Source organism: Salmo trutta, chromosome 3 (assembly GCF_901001165.1).
Source record: "Salmo trutta chromosome 3, fSalTru1.1, whole genome shotgun sequence".
Taxonomy (NCBI): Eukaryota; Metazoa; Chordata; class Actinopteri; order Salmoniformes; family Salmonidae; genus Salmo; species Salmo trutta.
In genome coordinates, this window is record NC_042959.1 from 53692192 (window position 1) to 53716580 (window position 24389).

General features: G+C 40.2%; 2 protein-coding genes and 1 long non-coding RNA gene across 8 annotated transcripts; 1 reads left to right on the forward strand and 2 right to left on the reverse strand.

Annotated features, from left to right (window-relative positions):
• The first annotated feature begins 4685 nt into the window (after positions 1-4685).
• LOC115178716 (uncharacterized) lies at positions 4686-10267 on the forward strand. 2 transcript variants are annotated; one of them, XR_003872674.1, is made up of 7 exons: positions 4686-4801; positions 5178-5259; positions 8570-8746; positions 8833-8940; positions 9071-9183; positions 9303-9376; positions 9542-10267. It is a non-coding gene; the product is annotated as an uncharacterized LOC115178716 (long non-coding RNA). The 2 variants fall into 2 exon arrangements; XR_003872673.1 differs by having other exon boundaries at positions 4691-4801; positions 9351-9376.
• Positions 10268-10894: 627 nt separating this feature from the next.
• LOC115178697 (asialoglycoprotein receptor 2) lies at positions 10895-14674 on the reverse strand. Of its 4 annotated transcripts, none has more exons than XM_029739975.1 (6): positions 14364-14674; positions 14063-14127; positions 13059-13550; positions 12578-12750; positions 11324-11451; positions 10895-11055 (listed from the first exon to the last, which is right to left on the reverse strand). In XM_029739975.1, exons 2-6 carry the CDS (start codon positions 14076-14078, stop codon positions 10911-10913), a joined length of 954 nt encoding a protein of 317 aa, XP_029595835.1. In that variant the 5' UTR covers positions 14079-14127; positions 14364-14674; the 3' UTR covers positions 10895-10910. The 4 variants fall into 4 exon arrangements, with proteins under 4 accessions (XP_029595835.1, XP_029595839.1, XP_029595857.1 ...); XM_029739979.1 differs by having other exon boundaries at positions 14063-14161; XM_029739997.1 differs by having other exon boundaries at positions 13059-13364; positions 13446-13550; positions 14063-14674.
• A 4069-nt stretch (positions 14675-18743) lies between these two features.
• LOC115164973 (CD209 antigen-like protein 2) lies at positions 18744-23182 on the reverse strand. Of its 2 annotated transcripts, XM_029717945.1 has the most exons (7): positions 23058-23182; positions 21749-21829; positions 20866-20973; positions 20478-20780; positions 19959-20119; positions 19533-19654; positions 18744-19428 (listed from the first exon to the last, which is right to left on the reverse strand). In XM_029717945.1, the coding sequence occupies exons 1-7, from the start codon at positions 23068-23070 to the stop codon at positions 19290-19292; spliced, it is 927 nt and encodes a 308-aa protein (XP_029573805.1). In that variant the 5' UTR covers positions 23071-23182; the 3' UTR covers positions 18744-19289. The 2 variants fall into 2 exon arrangements, with proteins under 2 accessions (XP_029573805.1, XP_029573814.1); XM_029717954.1 differs by having other exon boundaries at positions 18744-19654.
• Between the last annotated feature and the right edge of the window lie 1207 nt (positions 23183-24389).

Genomic DNA, 24389 nt, shown 5'->3' on the forward strand with positions numbered 1-24389 from the left:
ATTAAAATCAATTGAGCTCATGTCCTGCAGAAAATCATGGAAAGATGTGCTTGACCATGGCCCATCTGTTGATTTTCAGATTGCTCTCTCTCTCTCTCTCTCTCTCTCTCTCTCTCTCTCTCTCTCTCTCTCTCTCTCTCTCTCTCTCTCATATGACCTCTGATGGATTATGAAAGACTTACTCATGTGGCAAGCTGCTGCTTTAAAATATTGTGATAAAATATGATATTAATTATGAATCATTGACATTTTCAAAGCATGATAAGTAAAACAATTACAATGTCTTGATAGCTTCCCATAGGTTCCATAATTCTAAGAAACGTGCAACATTTTTACAACAGGATGGGTATAAGTTGGAAAGGTTGGGAAAACAGCTGTTGAGGAAAACGTTATCACAATGCAATTTTACAGTTACATTTACGTCATTTAGCAGACGCTCTTATCCAGAGCGACTTACAAATTGGTGCATTCACCTTATGATATCCAGTGGAACAACCACTTTACAATAGTACATCTATATCTTTTTTGGGGGGGGGGTAGGGGGGAGGGTTAGAAGGATTACTTAATCCTATCCCAGGTATTCCTTAAAGAGGTGGGGTTTCAGGTGTCTCCGGAAGGTGGTGATTGACTCCGCTGTCCTGGCGTCGTGAGGGATCTTGTTCCACCATTGGGGTTCCATTATGGGGTTTCTCCATTGGGGCCCTAGGAGGCAGTTTGCAAGAACAAGGGGGCAGGTAGGCCCACTGTCAACTGTGACAGGCTAATCAAGAGTCCACTGTTGGAAGGATATAGGGCACATTCGTTTCAAATGACTGTAGTTTCAACACAGGAGGTTTGTGGCATCTTGATTGGGGAGGATGGCCTTGTGGTAAGGACTGTAGCGGAATGGGTGGAATGGTATCAAATACGTCAAACACATGGTTTCCATGTGTTTGATACCATTACATTCGCTCCGTTCCAGACATTATTATGAGTCGTCCTCCCCTCAGCAGCCTTCTGTAAGTTTCACATATGTATTGGGTAAGGGTTGGTATTGGAATGGCAATGGCAATGAAACACACTCTCTGTTCAGTTTTGCTCACAAGTACAACATTTACCAATTATTAAATAATGATTATTTGCAAGTTCAAAATCCCTTCTAATCAACTAAAACTAGAAACAAGTTCAGAACGTTGCCGATTCTGCACGTTGAGGGTGTAATCATCAGTCCAAACCAGTGGAGGCTGCTGAGGGGAGGATGGCTCATAATAATGTCTGGAACGAAGTAAATGGAATGGCATCAAACACCTGGAAACCATGTGTTTGATGTATTTGATACCATTCCACCTATTCCACTCCAGCCATTACCACGAGACCGTCCTCCCCAATTAAGGTGCCACCAACCTCCTGTGGTCCAAACGAGAGTTACTATTGGACAAATTCCGCTAGGTCCCTCCCCGTTTCGTTCTGTTTGCTGCCGTTTAAGAAACGTAAAGAATACACCCCAGTGTTCAGTCACTTCAACTAAAGCGGGAGATACACAGTGTTTGTGATGCTCATCATTTGGTGCAACGCAGACAGGGTGGCGTGAGTGGTGAAACAGAAGTCGTTGTCTGTTCTTTTGAGTTTCGATGTTGAATCTTTGCCCGACAAAGTGATGTTAGGATATATAAGTTATCCCATATGAGCTTTTGTGCCTTACGTTGTTACACGTGTCAAGTTTATGGGCAGGTGGCAGCAGTGTGTAGGAGGGAGGTTCCTAGGTGTGAGAAGTGTGCATAAGGGCATGAGACAAAGGAATGTGTAGCATTGGGGAAAGTAGGGATATGTGCAGTGGTGGAAAAAATACCAAATTGTCATACTTGAGTACAAGTAAAGATACCTTTTAATAGAAACTTACTCAAGTAAAAGTGAAAGTCACCACGTAAAATACTACTTGAGTAAAAGTCTAAAGGTATTTTGGTTTTAAATATACTTAAGTATCAAAAGTAAATGTAATTTCTAAAATATACATAAGGATCAAAATGTAAATAAAAATGTAAAATTCCTTATATTAAGCAAACCAGGCAGCACCATTTTCTTGTTATCTTAATGTACGGATAGCCAGTGGCACACTCCACCACTGACATCATTTACAGACGAAGCATGTGTGTTTAGTGAGTCCGCCAGATCAGAGGTAGTAGGGTGACCCGGGATGTTCTCTTGGTAAGTGTGAATTGGACCATTTTCCATTCCTGCTAAGCATTCAAAATGTAACGAGTACTTTAGGGTGTCAGGGAAAATGTATGGAGTAAAAAGTACATTCTTTTCTTTAGGAATGTAGTGAAGTAAAAGTTGTCAAAAAAGCAACGTAAAGTACAGATACCCTGAAAAACTCAAGTAGTCCATTCAAGTACTTTCCACCACAGGATATGTGTTAATTGTTGGGGTGCCCATGGGACTGTGGATCAGAAATGTCCAGTGCGAAAGAGGCAGGTTGAGGTTTTCAGGGCTAGAGTAGCGCAGAAGTTATCATATGCTGAGGCAGTGAAGAAAGAGAGGAAGATGGGTCAAGGGGGAGGGACTTTGAGAGGAGTGGTGTGAGTACTGTAGTAGATCTGTACCAGTACAGAGGGATAGGCCAACAAGTGATATACAGTACCAGTCAATAGTTTGGATACACCTACTCATTCAAGGGGTTTTCTTTATTTTTACTATTTTCTACATTGTAGAATAATATTGAAGACATAAAAACGATGAAATAACACATATGGAATCATGTAGTTACCAAAAAAGTGTTAAACAAATCCAAATATATTTGAGATTCCTCAAAATAGCCACCCTTTGCCTTGATGACAGCTTTTCACACTCTTGGCATTCTCTCAACCAGCTTCATGAGGTAGTCACCTGGAATGCATTTCAATTAACTGGTGTGCCTTGTTAAAAGCGAATTTGTGGAATTTCTTTCCTCCTTTAATGCGTTTGAGCCAATCAGTTGTGTTGTGACAAGGTAGGGGTGGTATACAGTAGATAGCCCTATTTGGTAAAAGACCAAGTCCATATTATGGCAAGAACAGCTCAAATAAGCAAAGAGAAACAACAGCCCATCATTACTTTAAGACATGAGGGTCAGTCAATACAGAAAATGTCAAGAACTTTGAACGTTTCTTCAAGTGCAGTCGCAAAAACTATGAAGAAACTGTGAAGAAACTGGCTCACATGAGGACCGCCAGAGGGAAGGAAGACCCAGAGTTACCTCTGCTGCAGAGGACAAGTTCATTAGCATTCCCAGCCTCAGAAATCGGCATTTAACTGCACCTCAGATTGCAGCCCAAATAAATGCTTCACAGAGTTCAAGTAACAGACACATCTCAACATCAACTGTTCAGAGGAGACTGCGTGAATCAGGCCTTCATGGTCAAATTGCTGCAAAGAAACCACTACTAAAGGACACCAATAAGAAGAAGAGACTTGCTTGGGCCAAGAAACACGAGCAATGGACATTAGACAGGTGGAAATCTGTCCTTTGGTCTGATGAGTCCAAATTGGAGATTTTTGGTTCCAACCGCCATGTCTTTGTGAGATGCAGAGTAGGTGAACGGATGATCTCTGCATGTGTGGTTCCCACCGTGAAGCATGGACGAGGGGGTGTGATGGTGTGGGGGTGCTTTGCTGGTGACAATGTCTGTGATTTATTCAGAATTCAAGCCACACTTAAACAGCATGGCTACCACAGTATTCTGCAGCAATACACCATCCCATCTGGTTTGCGCTTAGTCCCACTATCATTTGTTTTTCAACAGGAAACACACTTCCAGGCTGTGTAAGGGCTATTTGACCACAAAGAAGGAGAGTGATGGAGTGCTGCATCAGATGACCTAGCCTCCACAATCACCCGACCTCAACCCAATTGAGATGGTTTGGGATGGACCGCAGAGTGAAGGAAAAGCAGCCAACAAGTGCTCAGCATATGTGGGAACTCCTTCAAGACTGTTGGAAAAGCATTAAGATAAAATATATTTAGATTTGTTTAACACTTGTTTGGTTACTACATGATTCCATATGTGTTAATAGCGTTGATGTTTTCATTTTACCTTTATTTAACTTGGCAAGTCAGTTAAGAACAAATTCTTATTTTCAATGACAGCCTAGGAACAGTGGGTTAACTGCCTTGTTCAGGGGCAGAATGACAGATTTTTACCTTGTCAGCTCGGGGATTTGATCTTGCAACCTTTCGGTTACTAGTCCAACACTCTAACCACTATGTTACCTGACGCCATTATTCTATAATGTAGAAAATAGTAAAAATAAAAACCCTTGCATGAGTAGGTGTGTTCAAACTTTCTGGTACTGTATGCTTCATTAAGATTGGATTTTTTTTGCATTTATAGCAATGGTTTTCAACTGTACTGCAGGGATGGAATGTAAGTTGCAGAAAATTAAAGTTGTGGTGGATGCTACAGAGAGGTATTTGGGTGTATGAGACTTAACGTCAGAAGAGTTACATGGTGTATTGAGTGGTGGTGACCTGTCCTTTCAGGCTGTTGGCCTGAGTTAGGCCTAGGTAGATTTAAATAGTGGAGTAGGGTGGTGAGTGTATGGTTAGATGGTAGGGTATTTGATTTGTTTTTATTTTGTATTTACAAGCAAAGTATAAGGGAGTTATACTCCAGTCTAGTAGGTGGCGGTAATGCAACATTTATTGGATGCCAACTGCCGTTAAACCTCGTCGAAAAAGAACAAGAAAAGTAGTATTTTCCGGTGTCGTGTCAGCATGCTGAATTTACCTCATGGTTCAATAGAACTGGGAAAACGTTTTTATTTATACCGTTTGAACAACAATGTGAGTCTAGATAACCAGACGAGGAAAAATAATTAGTTCCATTACTCCGGTCGTTGTTTATGATTTCATTTCCAGCCCTTATTAGCACAGTAACGTTAATGACTTGCATTCAAGTGTAACTGTTCTCTTAAAACTACCTAACTTAGCTGCTATACCTTGTTAGATTTCGTTAGCTAAACCCAAACTGAACTTTGATTGAGCAGTATTTTTTTTGCAGACTTCCAAACGGAATGTGTATATTATATTTGAATAAAATAGTGTATTGTTTTGTGCAATACTGTTCAACTATCTAATACATAAATGTTGACATCTGAGACTGACCTGCCAAATGCAGTGTAATATAGCTAGCTAGCTAACATGTTCATTTCTTTGCAAGTAAATGGCAGAAACTGTTCAGGAAAGGAGCCGTGGACTGAAGTTTGCAAAGCAACAGCTACTGCGTCATGGATGGGAACAAGGTAACGTTAATGTTAGATTTTCAGAAATGTATTTAGTAACTATAGTCAATTAATGATGGACAATCTGTTAGCTAATGAACATCGATTACAGGCAGGAGTTTCTCAAATCAAAGTTTATTTGTGACGTGCGCCGAATACAACAGGTGTAGACCTTACAGTGAAATGCTTACTTACAGGCTCTAACCAACAGTGCAATTTCTAAGTTAAAAAAAGCTATTAGATGAACAATAGGTAAGTAAAGAAATAAAAACAACAGTGAAAAATAACAATAGTAAGGCTACTATATCAAGAGTAACGTTATACATATGTCAGCTTGAACTTGCTTGTAAATTACATTAGTAGGCAGGGCAAACCCGTTTTGGTGATTTCTGGTATATCATCAAAATAAATCCATCACAGCACGTTTTTGGACTCATTAAACAGTTGTTACCAGATTTTAAGTACAATACCATTGGAATTGAATGTTAAAAGTTCAATTTATATTCCTAAAACTTGTGTTAAATGATGCTGGCACTGCTTCCTTTTGACAAGCCATTTGGATAAATAGCCCAATGTCAAAACAGTTTTAACGTGTCCAAATCAATACCCAATATGCAGAAAGTTTGATATCTTGAAAACCTAAACATAAAATGTACTATCATACATGTGCAACAATTAGTAATCATATTACTTGTATTTTTTATGCACCAAAAACCCTGTTTTAACAGGTGGCAATAAATCACTTATATCGATTAGGGGGAAAATCCGGTACGAGCTGTTGAAACTAAAAACACTGGAGAGATTTTTACATCACTGGTTAGAGAACATCCTGTAGAAGACAGTGGGCTACATTGGGGTGATTCATTTTGATATGGGGGTTGCCAAAACAGAAAAAGAATCCCAACACTTATTTGTCAATCACGCCTATCGAAAACCACATGGAATAATGTGTACATCACTGGTTAGAGGACAATTTGTAGAAGACTGCTAGCTAAATTTTGAAGTGTTGAACAGGGGGCAAACGTTTGGAGTGTAGCGCTGTTTAAACTAACACTATTCAAAGGCCACAAAGAATCTTGGAATAACCTGTATATGGTTGGTTAGATGAGAACTTGAATAAGGCTGATATCTATATTTTGGAATGTCGGATGTTGATTTCCCGAAGCTGCAATCACGACAAAGGGAACAAATCACTTAACGTTAACCCAAACGTGGTGATTTGTTTAAGTTATCACGACCCATAGGATATCAACAGTGACAACGATTGGCTGATATAAATTATAGTTTGATTGTCAAATCCATTGGTGTGTCCCCAGCAACTTTTTTATAGAGAGACTGCCCCAAATTATTCGTGCCATTTCATTAACTCCGCGTTCTGCGCATCCCAGCACGTGTGACGATCAGCGGTACAAAACCAAATATATTGATCTGTTTTAAGTAATCAATCTTATGTCATCGTGATGACTATATTCTTTTATACTAACATCACCAATCTGAGGTAAAAGGATATGTAATTCCACTAAATAAACACAGCAAAAATAGAAACATCCCTTTTTTAGGACCCTGTCTTTCAAAGATAATTCATAAAAATCCAAATTACTTCACAGATCTTCATTGTAAAGGGTTTAAACACTGTTTCCCATGCTTGTTCAATGAACCAGAAACAATTAATGAACATGCACCTGTGGAACGGTTGTTAAGACACTAACAGCTTACAGACAGTAGGCAATTAAGGTCACAGTTATGAAAACTTAGGACACGAGAGGCCCTTCTACTGAACACAAAAAGAAAGATGCCCAGGGTCCCTGCTCATCTGGATGAACGTGCCTTAGGCATGCTGCAAGGAGGCATGAGGACTGCAGATGTGGCCAGGGCAATAAATTGCAATGTCCGTACTGTGAGACGCCTAAGACAGCGCTACAGGGAGACAGGACGGACAGCTGATCGTCCTCGCAGTGGCAGACCACGTGTAACAACACCTGCACAGGATCGGCACATCCGAACATCACACCTGCGGGACAGGTACAGGATGGCAACAACAACTGCCCGAGTTACATCAGGAACGCACAATCCCTCCATCAGTGCTCAAACTGTCCGCAATAGGCCGAGAGAGGCTGGACTGAGGGCTTGTAGGCCTGTTGTAAGGCAGGTCCTCACCAGACATCACCGGCAACAACGTCGCCTATGGGCGATCCGGTGGGTTTACTGGACTAGACAGGACTGGCAAAAAATGCTCTTCACTGACGACTCGTGGTTTTGTCTCACCAGGGTTGATGGTCAGATTCATGTTTATCGTCAAAGGAATGAGCGTTACACCAAGGCCTGTACTCTGGAGCGGGATCAATTTGGAGGTGGGGGGTCCGTCATGATCTGGGGCAGTGTCACAGCATCATTGAACTGAGCTTGTTGTCACTGCAGGCAATCTCAACTCTGTGTGTTACAGGGAAAGACGTCCTCCCTCATGTGGTACCCTTCCTGCAGGCTCATCCTGACATGACCCTCCAGCATGACAATGCCACCAGCCATACTGCTCGTTCTGTGCGTGATTTCCTGCAAGACAGGAATGTCAGTGTTCTGCCATGGCCAGGGAAGAGCCTGGATCTCAATCCCATTGAACACGTCTGGGACCTGTTGGATCAGATCGGAGGGTGAGGGCTAGGGCCATTCCCCCCAGAAATGTCCGGGAACTTGCAGGTGCCTTGGTGGAAGAGTGGGGTAACATCTCACAGCAAGAACTGGCAAATCTGGTGTTGTCCATGAAAAGATTCACTGCAGTACTTAATGCAGCTGGTGGCCACACCAGATACTGTTACTTTTGACCCCCCCTTTGTTCAGGGACACATTATTCCTTTTCTGTGGAACTGTCTCAGTTGTTGAATCTTATGTTCATACAAATATTTACACGTTTACTCAAAATAAACACTGTTGACAGTTAGAGGACGTTTCTTTTTTTGCTGAGTTTATTATGGGTTGAAAATGCAAGCTTGTAAGGTAGTAACAAAATGTCCACATTAGGGAAATTAGTGCAATATTCAATATGGCGAAATAATTAAACATGTCAATTTAAGATGATTGTGTATGTTGCCCACTCAAACTATTGCAACAATGACATCTATTTCTCACTAATTTAATGATTTAGAGTGTAAAAAAATGCTCTCAAACTATTTAACCGTTCGTTCTAGACTAGAGCCTCTTTGTCTGTGCAGTAGCCTGAATGTTTGATGTCACTACTAGTAGTAGTTGCCAGTTGTATCTAATTCTGTGTTATGAATGGTAACTAGATCTAATGTTCTTAGTCTACCACTAATAGAAGACCCCTCACTGTTCACAGGTAAAGGTCTTGGTCGGCAGGAGAATGGTATATGTGAGGCTATCATTGTGAATGTGGCAAGGGAGGGATGGGACATTGTCAAGGGGAGCAGTTCACCTTCCATTGGTGGGACCATGTCTTCAACAAAGCATCTTCTAGCCTGGAAGTGGAATCTGGCGAGTTAAGTCCTCAGAAGGGGTGTGTGAAATGAGTATTTTACCACGCATACACACATTCACACACTTACATTGGGCCTGGGCTACATCTCCACCTTTCTGTTCTAGAATGGTGTGCAGGTGAAGAAGTTGGTTGAGGAGGAAGGAATGATTTCCAACAAGCAGCCAACGAAAGCCATGCTGGGAAGAGACAAACTTTATGGATGCTTTGTGAAGGTACAGATAAACAAATCCAACTGGAACACACTTCCATATCTGTGCCAATGAGCTCTCTTGATAGTAGAGAAAGATACTGCACTTAGGCTAATGATATGGACTGGAAAGGTTGTATTTCTCTTCCTCCTAGTCTGCCACCCTCCTGGCAAGACTGGAGCAGCCAGAGTAGAAGTCGTCCAGTACAGATGACAGCAGCAGCTCTGACGATGAAGACCAGAGACTGGAACTCTCCAGCACCACCAAGTAAGAACCTCACTGCCCAATACCATCCACCACCATACAGGGATTGATATCAGTTTGTGAAGGTTATTTGTTTTTATATCAATGTGAAGATGAACAACAGTGGTTTTATGTACTCACAGGTTTAAATAATAAATGCTATTTCCCTCTTTGATGCTGACCTGGTGAAGGCTTGTGGAGGACGCACCGCTCACAAGTAAGTATTTTGCTTGTCACCAATAAGTTTGTAATAAACCATAAACAAATCACATGAACGTGTGTTCTATCTTGGTGCATGCTGTTGGTGAAGGGCTTGAACCTGGTCTTGCATGTCTTAATAAGGAAACTAAACATGGTTTGTCCCTATTCCTGTTCGCCACAGAGGAGCCAGACACAGCCTTACCATGAGTGCCAAACTAGCCAGACTGGAGCAGCAGGAGCAAGAGTTCATGGCAAAGTATGGCAAGAAAAACCAACTAGCGGCTGCAACACCAGATAGCGTCACCACCATTACCCAGCCAGCTGCCCAGATCCCTGAGGGTGAACTGACGGATGAGACCCAGGGGGGGAAAAAAGAGGAAGAATCACTGAGGAGACCCGTGAGAATGTGGCGGAAGAGAATGCTGATTCTGCTGTCGTCTCCAGAAGTTTGGAAATAAAGGTGAAAAAGAAGGATAGTTCAAAGGAGTGGGGCGGTGGTACCTGTAGAGGAAGAACTAACGTCTGTGGAAGATAATACAGCAGACAATGCTCAGCCAACCAAGAGGAAACGTTCAAAACAGAGGAAGGTGTTGGAAGAGGGCGAGAGCTGTCATCTAAATGGAGGTGTGTGAAACTGCTGTCATTTCTATAGAGAGTGAAGCCGGAGGAGGCGGTGAAGAGGCTTCAGAGGGAGAAGGTGCCACTCAGCAACAGACTGACTCAGACACTACTACCAAGAAGAAGTCCTCCAAGAACAGAGGTGGCTCTGGTGGCTGAGGAGATAAAACACTCTGATAGAGAAACCAACCAATCGGAAACTGTGGCAGACTCCCCTCCAAAAGAGAAAAAGAAACGGGATGGAGCAATAGAGGAAGTGAGAACGGTGGAGGAGGAACCTAAAATAAAAGGTAAAAAGAAAAAATAGGAAGAGGACAAGCAGACCGTAGAGGACAGGTTGCATGATGTATCGGACTCCATACCTCTAAATAGAAGAAAGCTAAACAACAGGAACCAGATTGATGAGGAAACAGGTCAGGGATTTGGGTCAGGGCTCTACTACGTCTCATAGACACATGAAACCATCTAACGCTCAATGGCCATTATTGCAACACCATGCAAAAAGGATGTTTTGTTTCTTGTCATCATATTTATTTGTATGGAAAGATTCAGCTACAGACTGTATAAGAAAATATATATTTCAGCGTCAACTGGTGTTTTTATACTTGTCTGGTGGTCTTGTATTGTTAATATTCTTAACATGGCTGTTTTAAACAATGTGATCTCAACATCAGATATGAGGTTGCTACATATGAGCACAGTAATGCATTTTATTTGCTAAATTAACTTTCCTTACTACTCTCTGAGGTACATTTACATGAAGTGACAAAGCTGCTAATTTAGAAGTATTGCATCGTTTATAAAACAGCAATTTTTTAAATATATTTTTTAATAAAAAACGGAACCTATGAAAGCCCTACACAAGTGTTCTATTTAAATGTTTTATACACTGCTATACAATAGATATTTTGACTGTGTGAACGTGGCTCAATTTACCCTGACCATATTAATGCTTTACTCTCACAGATCCATCGGTTTCTCTGGCCACACGATGCAGCATTCCAATTAGCCAAAGGTGCATTGTTTGGGTTAGTTAAAGCACAATCGCGACCCCATACAGGTTGAATCTTCCAAAACCTGTGAAAAGAAATCCTACAATGAATGAAAAAACATAACCCCCAAAAATAATGATTTAAGGCTGGATTCAATGTATCGTGGAAGAGCCACGTTAAGATTTAAAGGTAATGGTTTCCAATTGGGCCGGCATGCAGCGTTTACCGTGAATGCAGTCTGCGAACGTGGGAACATTGATTTAATATTTTGTGACTTTTCCGCGATACCGATTTGAATCCAGCCCTTAGTGAAGAATTGTTTTAGGCAACATGCTTCTTTGGAATGTCCTTACCCATCAGTCAGATTCTGATTACGTCCATCAACCCAAAGCCATTGACCGTCTTCTGCTATGTCAGTCAGGCCGATCCAGTACCCATGATCTTCATCATAGTAGGCTTGAGTGTTGTTGAGAATGAATTCCTGAATGAGAAATTAAGGAAACCACAAGTAGATAAAAATAAATATAGGATACATTTAACAGTAATCCACAGTTTTGTGAGGCAGTGTGACAGTGTCTAAACGTTATGGATAAATGCATCTTATCGGGTCCAAATGAAAGAGAATACAGTTGTCAGTACCCTACTTTTTATGAATGGGCTTCAAGCTTATATAATCAAATTTATGAAAAGGCGGTCATACACAGTGTACACAACTTTAGGAACACGTGCTCTTTCCATGACAGACTGACCAGGTGAAAGCTATGATCCCTTACTGATGTCACTTGTTAAATCCACTTTAATCATTGTAGATGAAGGTGAGGAGAGACAGGTTAAAGAAGGATTTTAAGCCTAGAGACATTTGAGACATGGACTGTGTGTGCCATTCAGAGGGTGAATGGGCAAGATCTTTTGAAGTGCCTTTGAATGGGGTATGGTAGTAGGTGCCAGGTGTACCAGTTTGAGTGTGTCAAGAACTGCAAGGCTGCAGTTATACTCAACAGTTTCCTGTGTTTATCAAGAATAGTCCTCCAGCCAACTTGACACAACTGTGGGAAGCGTTGTCCACATGGGGCCAGCATCCCTGTTGAACGCTTTCGAACACCTTGTAGAGTCCGCGCCCCGACAAATTGAGGCTGTTCTGAGGGCAAAATGAGGTGCAACTTAATATTAGGAAGGTGTTCCTAATGTTTTGTACACTCAAGTGTATTAGGTGTGTGTGTGTGTGTGTGTGTGTGTGTATATATACACACAATTCTATTCATATTCATGTATTGATAGCTCATACCCGATTCCTTTTATCAAAATATTTGATGCTCAAGAAGTAAGACGCATTGCCAAAAGTTAGAAAAGTCTTATTTGAAGCCCATTCTTAGCCTACAAAACGAGACAACAGGAAGTACCACTTTCATACCGTGTATCAAGGAGCACAGTTGTAGCAGTGTTAATGAACTTCATGTTATGAGGGTGTTTCCATGAACATACAGTAGCTATATGTCACATTTTAATATGGTTCCTATTCCTACTTTTTGTACATTTGTATTGCTTGAGTAACCCTTTAAACGCTGTGTGAATCTCCCTTAAAGCATTTACCTGTAGCAGTGTCCTACCTGTTCCTCTTGACTGCCTATGTCAACCAAATCGGCATTGTTGTTTTTGCAGTGCTGTCTGCTTCCTTGCCAGGTCCTCCAAAGGTGACCGAAGGGTACTTTAATGTGCAGAAACAGGTAACAACTGGATTGGAACAGCACCCAGCCAACTTGACAAGGTTTGCACTCTCTATCTGTGCAACATGAAACATGCAAAGTAATAATATTAATATATACCATTTAGTAGATAGCAGATGCTTTTGTCCAAAGCGACTTAGTCGTGCGTGAATACATTTGTTCTACGAGTGGTCCTGGGAATCAAACCCACTATCCTGGCATTGCAAGTGCCATGCTCTATCAACTGGGCAACAGAGGACCACTACGACCAGCTACATAGTGTTTTTGACATTTAAAGTAACAAAGTATCACTGTGACACATTCTAGACCATCAGTGTATGAACCAGTTCAAATTAGGAAATGTTCACAAGGATGGAAACGTTACCTTTGGTGTTGGCATCTTCATATGGGCAGTAGTTATTAACTGGGAAATTATTCAACTGAAAAATGACCCCAAGAGTCCAGTTGAGCCCATCCCTGTCTCTTGACAAGTTCATCCTCTCTGCCTTCAATTGCTGGTTTTCAGTAGACACATTGATGTAATCGCTCTGCAAAATGTGATTGGCTACACTCAGCTTGCAGTAGAGATTCATTAGGTCCTGATTGGCTGCCAGTAGGGATATATGCTCATCTGTTAGCTGCTCCAGTTCCCTCACCAAATTCATGTTGTGCTCTGAGAGGGCAGTGCTGACTGTGGAGAGAAGGACATGCTTACTCAACCTGCACCTCTCCAAAGTCCATATTATTGTGTCTTTATGATCCACATACTCACAGTAGACACAGAGAGGTAAAATGGCTGACACCAACAGGACACAAAGAACCCCCAAACACACTGCCAGTCCTCCAAAGTGTTGAGAGTGGGGAGCAGGGCCCTCCACTAGGAATAGCAAAGATAGGAGTGCATTATAGCTACATTTTAATATGCTTCGTTAGTGAATCTGACAGTATGCTATTATTCAAAGGAGTCAAATAATTGAACAATAAATGGTGGATATTGAGCTGTTATTTAACACATGCTGTGGCAGGACCAGGTTGACTGGGTGCACTCCCCCTTGCCTTTACTTCAACATATAGCTTATGTTCTTCCTTTTCCTCTTTTTATTCGTGGGAGATGGAGATTATTAGTTTTTACACAGAGGTACTTGATTAAACCTTAATTTACAATTCATTTGGCATCAATGTTCTCCAACAGAGAATTGGTAAAACATTCAAATAATCTGGAATAAATAGCTGCCATAACTGGCTTGCTTGCTTTAAGCATCCATCACTTTGAACATTTAAAAACATATGTTTTGGTGCTAAGTCTGGCAGTGAGAATTAGCTGAATTGGTAGAAATGCACTATCAGAGAGTAAGATAGATGAAGAGAGAAAAAAATGCTAAGACTCACCTTTTGGTGAAGACATTTTTTAATTTTTTAAAACCACTGTAGAATAATGCAGCTCTTCTGGCATCCTTCAGATACAAATAAAACCATAACCAATGGTGTCTGAAATACATGTGTGACTACTGTTAAAAAGCATTCCTTACTCCAGGACTTTAACAGGTGACTATCAGGAAAATAAAGAAAACTAGTTCTCTGTCTGCATTGATCTGTTTCATTTAAAGCAAACGGGCTTATGTTTTGTCATTGGATGCCTTCATAAGCGCCTTTTCTTTATTTCTCTGTTTATTTAAAGGTAGTTATTTACCTGTTGAAGTGTCCTGGGGTGAGGAAGGCTTTTTGGGATTTTCAAGTCCCTCAGTCGAGCACCGGATTCCTTTTTTTGTTCAAGCTGGTCTGAAGCGTGTTTCGGTACGCTTTATTTCTACAAGTGTGACTACTGTTGTTATCCCCAAAAGGATCTGTATAAGTACTTCTGGGTTGACTCTGGTCTGCATTAATTACTCACAGATAATCTCCATCCAGCTGGCTCTCTCTCTCTGTAGCAATTGAGCCTGGGGACGAGGTTACTTCACAGACAGACATTTCACTGTACAGATTCACACATCTGACTCAAAGGGGGAAGGTATGTTTACGTGTCATGATGGTAACGTTGCTGTGTGGTACTCGATATGGAAAGCTCTATAGCTGTGGGAAACAGAAATACGATTGTCTTTCATTCCTCTCTTGTTTTAGGGTGAGCATATCTCTGAAGACTTGCCATGCCCTCCTTATAACCTCCAGTCACTGATTGATTCTTAATAAGTAGACCGAGCCACATTGACTGGTTACAAGTTCAAGGAAATTCCCTGACTTGCTAAGATGTCAGAAAATGTAACAGTTTTCCAATTTGTCTGTAATAGATATTAAGTCATTTCCCATATGAATGCAGTAGATCTTCAGTACACTATTGAACCAACCCTTGGAGGTTGAATGGAAGCGGGGTTGCTACTGTACAATGTGGACGTTTGGCGGTTGCAATGTTGAATACTGTCACCAGAGGGTAGTACTGAGGTCAAAATGGATCTGAGAAAATAGCTGCGCCATTTGTTTATTAAAGATAAACATGGACACTACTATGTTCATATCTAGCAACCTTTTATCTGATGTAGCATTGTTTAAAACATCCATGTTGAGAATATTAACAATACAAGACCACCGTACAAGAAGCGGTATATAAACACCAGTTGATGCACACAAAATTATTTCTAATATCCATTCCACAAGTATATTGTTGAAAGTCTGTTGTTGACAGGAAACAAAACATCCTTTTTTCATAGTTTTGCAATAATGCCAGTTGAGCCCAGATTCAAATATACTGTGTTTCATATGATGGTTGCATGTGTCTATGAGATGAAGTGAACATTGGAGCTCTGACCACAAGCTCCTAAATGCCTGACCTCTTTGCCTCTCCAACAATCTTAGGCAAGTCCTCATCAAGCTTGTTCCATATTATTTATTTTTTTAGAAGTTTGGACCCATTGTGTTACCTGTCCTCTACTGTCTGCTTGTCCTCTTTGCATTTTTAGGTTTTACCTTTTATTTTAGGTTCCTCCATGGTTCTTCCTTCATATTTCTCTCCTCTATTGCTGCATACAATTTCTTTTTCGGAGGAGAGTCCACCGCAGTTTCTGATTGGTTGGTTTCTCTACGTTAGTGTGTTCCATCTCCGCTGAATCCTCTTTGTTCTTGGACGACTTCTTATTTTTGATATTAGTGTCGGAGTCGGTCACTTGGAGAAATTCATGATTTGATTGACATTACTGTTTTGTAGAAGACTGTCTCTGCATATACATTTGCAATTATTGAATTAAATATGTACACAATGGTTTTAGTTTATCTGATCAAGATTGAGACTATTTTGTGTAAAAAATTTACTAATCTTATCAATTCATCTTATTGGATAATTGATGGACTGAATAAAGGATTGGACCCCATCTTTTGCTCAATGAGCTTTCCTTACTGTGATCTGACACATTTGCATGATGCTTAAAGAGGGATCCATTTTGGACTTGAATGAATGATATGTACCCATTGATTCTTAAAGAATATAACTTATAAATGCCTCATGAGCTTCGTTCAACTGGGATTCTCCATCAGAACCAAAAATATAAGCTTGTTTTCCTCCAATGTTTGTAATCAAAATAAACATAAACAAACACTATATAGCCTCATAACATGGTTAAAACTATAATTTTGATATCATGGATGGTCAGTCATTGCATCCATGGCTCTTTCTATGAATATGACAGTGGTTACATTTCTCCAGCCCCATCCCTCAGATTTCTTTTTTTACTAAAACAGGGGCGGGGATGTACTTTTGTTTCAACTCCTGATTGCTGCTTTAAGTAAAAGATTTTATAAAGTGCCTAAAGCTGCTGATTTAGAAGTATTGTATAGTTTATAAAACTGAGTGATTTTGTTAACTTGCATTCCATGTATTAAACTTGTACTTCATATGCAAAGATCTTTCAAAATCGAAAGAAGATAATCTTGGAAGACAAGTCCTGCTTTGCTTTGTAAACTGAACATGATATGATTTCTGATCTATGAAAGGCCAAAACAAATGTTATTCTAAAACACTACTATACATAATACAATAAGACAATAGAACATTAATTTTACTTTGATAAAGAAAAATGTGCCTGATTTATATGAAAGCTAAAAACTTAACATTGTTCTAAATATACTGTGGTTAGTGTATTTGGAAAGTATTCAGACCCCTTGACTTTTTCCACAGTTTATGTTACAGCCTTATTCTAAAATACACACAACACCCCATAATGACTAAGCAAAAACAGGTTTTTAGAAATGTTTGCAAATAAAAAAAATAAAAACCGTATTCAGACCCTTTACTCAGTACTTCGTTGAAGCACCTTTGGCAGCGATTACAGCCTTGAGTCTTCTTGGGTATGATGCTACAAGCTTGACACACCTGTATTTGGGGACTTTTTCCCATTCTTCTCTGCAGATCCTTTTAAGCTCTTAGGTTAGATGGGGAGCTTCGCTGCACAGCTATTTTCAGGTCTCTCCAGAGATGTTTGATCAGGTTCAAGTCCAGGCTCTGGCTGGGCCACTCAAGGACATTCAGAGACTTGTCCCGAAACCACTCCTGCGTTGTCTTGGCTGTGTGCTTAGGGTCGTTGTCCTGTTGGAAGGTGAACCTTCGCACCAGTCTGAGGTCCTGAGTGCTCTGGAGCAGGTTTTCACCAAGGATCTTTCTGTACTTTGCTCTGTTCATCTTTCCCTTGATCCTGACTAGTCTCCCAGTCCCTGCCACTGAAAAACATCCCCCACAGCATGATGCTGCCACCACCATGCTTCACCATAAGGATAGTGCCAGGTTTCCTCCAGATGTGACGTTTGGCATTCAGGCCAAAGAGTTCAATCTTGGTTTCATCAGACCAGAGACTTGTGTTTCTCATGGTCTGAGAGTCTTTAGGTGCCTTTTGGCAAACTCCAAGCGGGCCGTCATGTGGCTTCTGTCTGGCCACTCTACCATAAAGGCCTGATTGGTGGAGTACTGCAGAGATGGTTCTCCACAAAGGAACTCTGGAGCTCTTCCAGAGTGACCATCGGGTTCTTGGTCACCTCCGTGACCAAGGCCCTTCTCCCCAGATTGCTCAGTTTGGCTGGGCGGCCAGCTCTAGGAAGAGTCTTGGTGGTTCTAAACTTCTTCCATTTAAGAATGATGGCCACTGTGTTCTAGGGGACCTTCAATGCTGCAGACATTTTTTGGTACACTTCCTCAGATCTGTGCCTTGACACAATCCTGTCTCGGAGCTCTACGGACAATTCCTTCGATCTCATGGCTGGGTTTTTGCTCTGACATGCACTGTCAACAAGCCAGGTCTACAGCTTTGACTGAGTTCCAATACTAATATAAACCAGATCTACACCTGCATCTCAGCCCCAATACCCATACGAACCAGGTTTAGACCTGTGTCCATGTCCCAATACTCTGATAAACCAGCTCTACTCTTTAGACTATTCAGAAAACCTAACATAAACCAGGTTTATCATTGCACAAGAGGCAGTAAATAAACCTATTGACATTACATATTTGCTTGATATGAGGACAGTAATGTCCATAGTTTTCTTTGCTCAGTGAGCTAAACTTACTACTACAGTATCTGTGATGTCACACATTTGCATGACGCTTAAAGGGGCAATCTGCAGTTGCTACATCCATTTTGGGATGTATAAATGAATGATATGTACTCAATGATTCTTGAAGAATTTAACTTCTAAATGCCTCATGAGCTTAGTTCAACTGTCGTTCCCAGAACACAAAACATAAGCTTGTTTATCTCCAATATTTGTAAACAAAATAAATGTAAACATACCTCCTGTTTAAAACTATAATTTTGATATCATGGATGGTCAGTCCTTGCATTCATAGCGCTTTCTATGAATTTCAGAGTGGTTACATTTCTCCAGCCCCATCCCGCAGCTTTTTACCAAAACAGGGGGACGGGGAATTGTCTTTGTTATTGTTTCAACGGCTGATTGCCGCTTTAAATATGAATTTCATCAGGTGCCTAAGCTGCTGATTTAGCAGAAATATTGCATAGTTTATAAAACTGTGTGATTTAATTAAAAACAACTTCCATTCCATGTATTAAACTTGTATTTCATATGCAAAGATCTTTCAAATTCTTAGGAAGACAAATCTTGGAAGACAAGTCCTGCTTTGCTTTGTAAACTGAACATGATATGATTTCTGATCTATGAAAGGCCAAAACAAATGTTATTCTAAAACACTACTATACATACAGTTGATCTTTTATTGTGAACATAACTGTACGAAACATAATACAGTAAGACAATAGAAGAACATTTATTGTCAAAGTGAAATTATTGATATTAAAGATAAATATGCCTGATTTATATGAAAGGTCAAAACAGAACATTATTTTTTAACTTCTCTATAGCTACATTACAACAAATCCTTGATTGTTAACATATCAAAAACATACAAAACAGAACCGGATTGGGGTCAATTCAAATTGAAGTCATTGTAAATTTTAAATTAAAATCACTTCCTGAATTGCGTGAATTCGAATTGACCCCAACAGACAGATGCAGGGTCCTTAAATTAGAAGAATAAAACTCAATGTAATTCTCAAGTAAAGATGCAATAATATATGAGTTCAGTATGTGAGAATACCTCTTAAGAGAGTGTCCCTGCAATTTAATCTGACCATATTAAGGCTCTACTCTCACAGATCCAACGGTTCAGCATGCTACATGATTCAGCATTCCAATTAGCCAAAGGTGCATTTTTTGGGACAGTTAACACGCAATTACCCCCAGTTTGTCTCTTCCAAAACCTGTGAAAAGAGAACACCACCATGAATGAAAAGAAATGACTTGAGTCAAATAATGATTTAACATTGCTTCTTTGTTGTATTTACCTTGAATGAAACATCCTTACCCATCTGTCTGTTGACTTCCATTAACCCAGAGCCATTGGCTGATATTAGCTATGCCAGACAAACCGATCCAGTACCCATGATGCATATCAAAGTAGTACTGAGTGTGGTTATGAATGAATTCCTGAATGTGAAATGAATGAAATCACAAGTAGTTCAAAAAAAATGTTTTTATAGAGAGAGTGTCTAAACGTTATGAATAAATGTATATAAATCGGGTCCAAATGAGCGAGAATAACAAACGGCACAACAGGTAGCAGCAGTATAATGACCTTTGTGCTTTTGTTTTTCAGTAACAGCTGGTTTACCTTGAGCTCATATCTATATATCACACATTATTATATAGTTCCCATTTCACTTTTTGGAGATCCACTTTAAATGTGAAATGAATCTGTCCCTCAGAACTCTAGTCTGTAGCATTGTCCCACCTGTTCCTTTTGATTTCCTATGACAACCAAATCAGCATTATTTTGTTTGCAGTTCTCTCTGCTTTGTTCCCAGGTCTTCCACGGATTGGAAGGGTATAAAATCTGGTAACAACTAGATTTGAACAACGTCCACCCACTTCGACAAGGGTTACACTTTCTCTCTGCAACAATGAAGAATTACAGGTAATAATTATTATTTGGTAATTATTAAGTAATTATACTACATATGTATTATCAATATTACAGAGTAAGATAGAAAGTGTAAAGTTTGTCTTTAGTGTACACTAAGGGTGTCAAACTCAGTCCATGGAGGGCTGAGTGTCTGTGGGTTTTAGTTTTGTCCTTCAATTAAGACCTAGACAACCAGGTGAGGGGAGTTCCTTACTAATGAGTGACCTTAAATCATCCATCAAGTACAAGGGTGGAGAGAGAACCCGCAGACACTTGGCCCTCTGTGGGATGAGTTTGACACGTGGTGTACACTATGATGGAAACAAGGCCAACAGGAAGGGGGCTTACCTCCTACGCCATCTTTTGGTGAACAATATTGACTGACTGGAAAATCTTCAAACTGATATATGAACCTAAGACTCCAGTTCAGTCTATCCCTCTCTCTTGACAATGCTTCTTTCTCAGCTGCTAAACGTAGGTTTGCAGTGCTTACATTGCTATAATCACTCTGCATAATGTGATTAGCTGTACTCAGATTGCTGTTGAGGTTCGTAAGGTCCTGATTGGCCGCCAGTAGGAATGCACACGCATCTGTTAGTTGCTCCAGTTCCCTCACCAACTTTGTGTTGTGCTCTGACAGGGCAGTGCTGACTGTGGAGAGAGAAGGACATGTTAATCTATGATGTCATCCTGCACCACTCCACAATCCATATTATGTTATGATCCACATACTCACAGTAGACATAGAGGCCTATAATGGCTGAAACCAAGAGGACACAAAGAACACCCAAACACACTGCCACTACTCGAAAGGGTTGAGAGTGGAGAGCAGGCCTCTCATCCACTAGGAATAGCAAAGATAAGATTAATGTTATTATAGCCATATTGTTAACATAAGTGTATACATTTAATGGTAAGCGTTAATCCATAACTTGATGAAATCTAATAATTGAACAATAAATGGTGGATAATTTGAGGAAATGTATCTACATTTTGCTATTTACTATTTCTTATTTTATTCAAGCGGATAAGGTACTCGCATAGGCAGTGACGTAATTCCTCTATGCCAAATTGCCGTTCAGAGGGTGTTAAAACGAAATATTTTTTAATTGTTGGAGGCAACCCAGATATTGTGCTACCTGTCCCAGACCTGCTGTTTTCAACTCTCTAGAGACAGCAGGTGCGGTAGAGATACTCTCAATGATCGGCTATGAAAAGCCAACTGACATTTACTCTTGAGGTGCTGACTTGTTGCACCCTCGACAACTACTGTGATTATTATTATCTGACCCTGCTGGTCATTTATGAACATTTGAACATCTTGGCCATGTTCTGTTATAATCTCCACCCGGCACAGCCAGAAGAGGACTGGCCACCCCTCATAGCCTGGTTCCTCTCTAGGTTTCTTCCTAGGTTTTGGCCTTTCTAGGGAGTTTTTCCTAGCCACCGTGCTTCTACACCTGCATTGCTTGTTGTTTGGGGTTTTAGGCTGGGTTTCTGTACAGCACTTTGAGATATCAGCTGATGTAAGAAGGGCTATATAAATACATTTGATTTGATTTAGAGACTAATTGCACAATAACGCAGATCTTCCGCAGTTCGGTATCTATCAAATGTACCTGCTGTGGCAGGATTCCGTTGAGTGACTGCATTTCCCTTAACCTTTACTTCAGCATATACTGTTTCGTCCTCTTTTTTCTCTGTGGGGAAGAGAAAGGGGACACATACATATTCAATAATATTAACCCATTTGTTCCTACATTTTTCCTAGACATGCCACTATGCAAATCTTATGCCATTAGTAAACCTAACATGTAATCCGTATTGCTTTTTTTTAATGAAGATTTAAAAGTATATAAAAAAAACGTATGTTTTATTCTCTGGCAATTGTGACCAATGTGAACACACATTTACCTCTGCCTATAATACAATTGACAAACATTTACCCCCATCCCAAGGCCCAATATCTTTATACCTCAGTCCACTTACCCACACACCTAAACCCAAATAACCCACACAACACAGCCCTGTTACCCCCAAACCTAACACCCACATGCCAATACCCTAATATTGAAACAATCAAGTACTGATACATCCATATCCTACCCTTAAATGTCCTATTTGTTACTCATAGACCCCAGTTTCTTTGTCAAAACTCCTCGTCCCTGTTGCTTTCCTATTCTTCAAAGTAGCCACCCTTTGCCTTGATGACAGTTTTGCACACTCTTTGGCATTCTCTCAACCAGCTTCATGAGGTAGTCACCTGGGTCCGGATTCACAAAATCTTCTTAAGACAAAATGTATTATTAACTTAAAGAAAGTTAAGCAAAGTTGCTATTCCTCAAAAAGGTTATTGGAAATGTTATTGTACTATTTCTTTTGTTTCTCCTTAAACAAAAAGTTTACAAGAAATTAGATTCTTGAAAATAAAATTATTGGATTTGTTATTAATTCCGAGATAGCTAAACCCTTGTCTTAAACTCTGGGCAGTGAGAGAATAAGCAATTTAACATGTTTAATCCACTCAAACGTCATATGAAAGTTTCAGTATAGATTATTTTAAACCAAAGTACATATTTTAGAACAGTAATCTCAGTAGGAAATATGCTAACATGATTACCATTGCTAGCTAGATAGCTAGCTAAATTGGTTGCCTAGCAACAGACATCAGAACAAACATAAGAAGATTTGTAAAAAGATATATGAGGAGTTTGTAAGAAAATCATTAAAGGAGAATGGAAACACTATGATTAAGAATACCAGCTAACTGTAATTGTAAATCGCCATATTGGCATTGTTGCGTCACTGGCAGGAGAGAGCATTTTGGAATTCCCCAAAATGTCAGAATTTACAGAGTAGCTCCAAGTCTGAGAATGAGTTTATTACAGAGAATGACATAATTGTTAGTTAGGGAGCCAATAAACCTACTGAAGCCGTTCATGTTTGAGCCGATCGTTGCCCCTGATCAAAGAGTTTGTTCTCGTAGCAGTAACAACACAGATATGCCTCCTGAAACACCTCAGCTAGAGGGTTGCCGTAGGCAAACACAAACTGGTGTGAGTGGGGATGCTGCCAGGTAATGGCTGGAGAAGGAGTGTGTGTGTTGTAATGAGATGGTAGCGATACAGCACAATATCCCAGCGGATGGTGGCTGTATTACATGCAGTCAGAAGTTCATGTCAGTCTGTCTGGATGGCGATGTATTTATTGAACGTGTTACTAATCCTTATGAATGACTTCCTGGCAGAAGAGGTTACTCGACCAGTCAGCAGCTGATCTGCCAGTTAAATAATTGGTGAAATTTTGCTTGATTATAAATTGCTTAAGGTTAATATCAATAGTGGGTAGGTGTTCAGTATTTTATAATGATGTTTATCATCAGCGCTGTTTGCCAAGTTAGTAACACATTTCCCTTTAGATTAGACAGGAGTTCGAATCGCAGACAGCATCATGATTCATGAAATCTCATTCTAACCAATAATGGGGCATGCTGATTGTAAATACATTGTGATTTAGTTTTGGTATCAGACTAACATTTCTTATGATTTTGTTTGCAGAGCATACAGGCTGGCTTATCTCCAGTTCACCCTATCGGCACAAGGGAGAATTGGACGAGGTGTATGGCGTCTCATCCCTGCGTGTGCCGTTTCTTCCAAAACACCATGTCCAAACCAGACACGCACATGCACAAATTGATTTTGTCCCCGCACACCAAATGCGATCACGACACGCAGGTTGAAATATCAAAACAAACTCTGAACCAATTATGTTAATTTGGGGACAGGTCGAAAAGCATTAAACATTTATGGCAATTTAGCTAGCTAACTTTCAGTTCCTAGCTAATTTGTCCTATTTAGCTAGCTTGCTGTTGCTAGCTAATTTGTCCTGGGATATAAATGTTGAGTTATTTTACCTGAAATGCACAAGGTCCTCTACTCTGACAATTAATCCACATATAAAATGGTCAACCGAATAGTTTCTAGTCATCTCTCCTCCTTCCAGGCTTTTTCTTCTTTGGACTTCCAGATAAACTTGCTTTGAAGATAAAACGACTTTCAGTACGCACTAATCCAGTGTCCCTGTCGCTAGAGTAGTAGACCTCTTCTCAACTAGCTTTGTCTGCCATCTATTGCAAAGGAATGGTACCTACCCTGAGCAACTAGTTGGCAGTCAAAGTATACTTTGATAATATATGCCATATAGCAGACACCTTTATCCAAAGTGAACTGGGTACATGGTAGTGGAAACAGATGATAAAAA

What these genes read in the sequence shown, in the direction of transcription:
- LOC115164973 (XM_029717945.1), bottom strand. An exon ending in TATAGGCCTCTATGTCTACT is followed by an intron (nt 20,781 to 20,865) that starts GTGAGTATGTGG and finishes CTCTCTCCACAG; the next exon opens with TCAGCACTGCCCTGTCAGAG. An exon ending in GGAAGTCAACAGACAGATGG is followed by an intron (nt 19,429 to 19,532) that starts GTAAGGATGTTT and finishes CTCTTTTCACAG; the next exon opens with GTTTTGGAAGAGACAAACTG.
- LOC115178697 (XM_029739975.1), bottom strand. An exon ending in TAGGCAGTCAAGAGGAACAG is followed by an intron (nt 11,452 to 12,577) that starts GTAGGACACTGC and finishes TTTCTCATTCAG; the next exon opens with GAATTCATTCTCAACAACAC. An exon ending in AATCAGAATCTGACTGATGG is followed by an intron (nt 11,056 to 11,323) that starts GTAAGGACATTC and finishes TTCTTTTCACAG; the next exon opens with GTTTTGGAAGATTCAACCTG.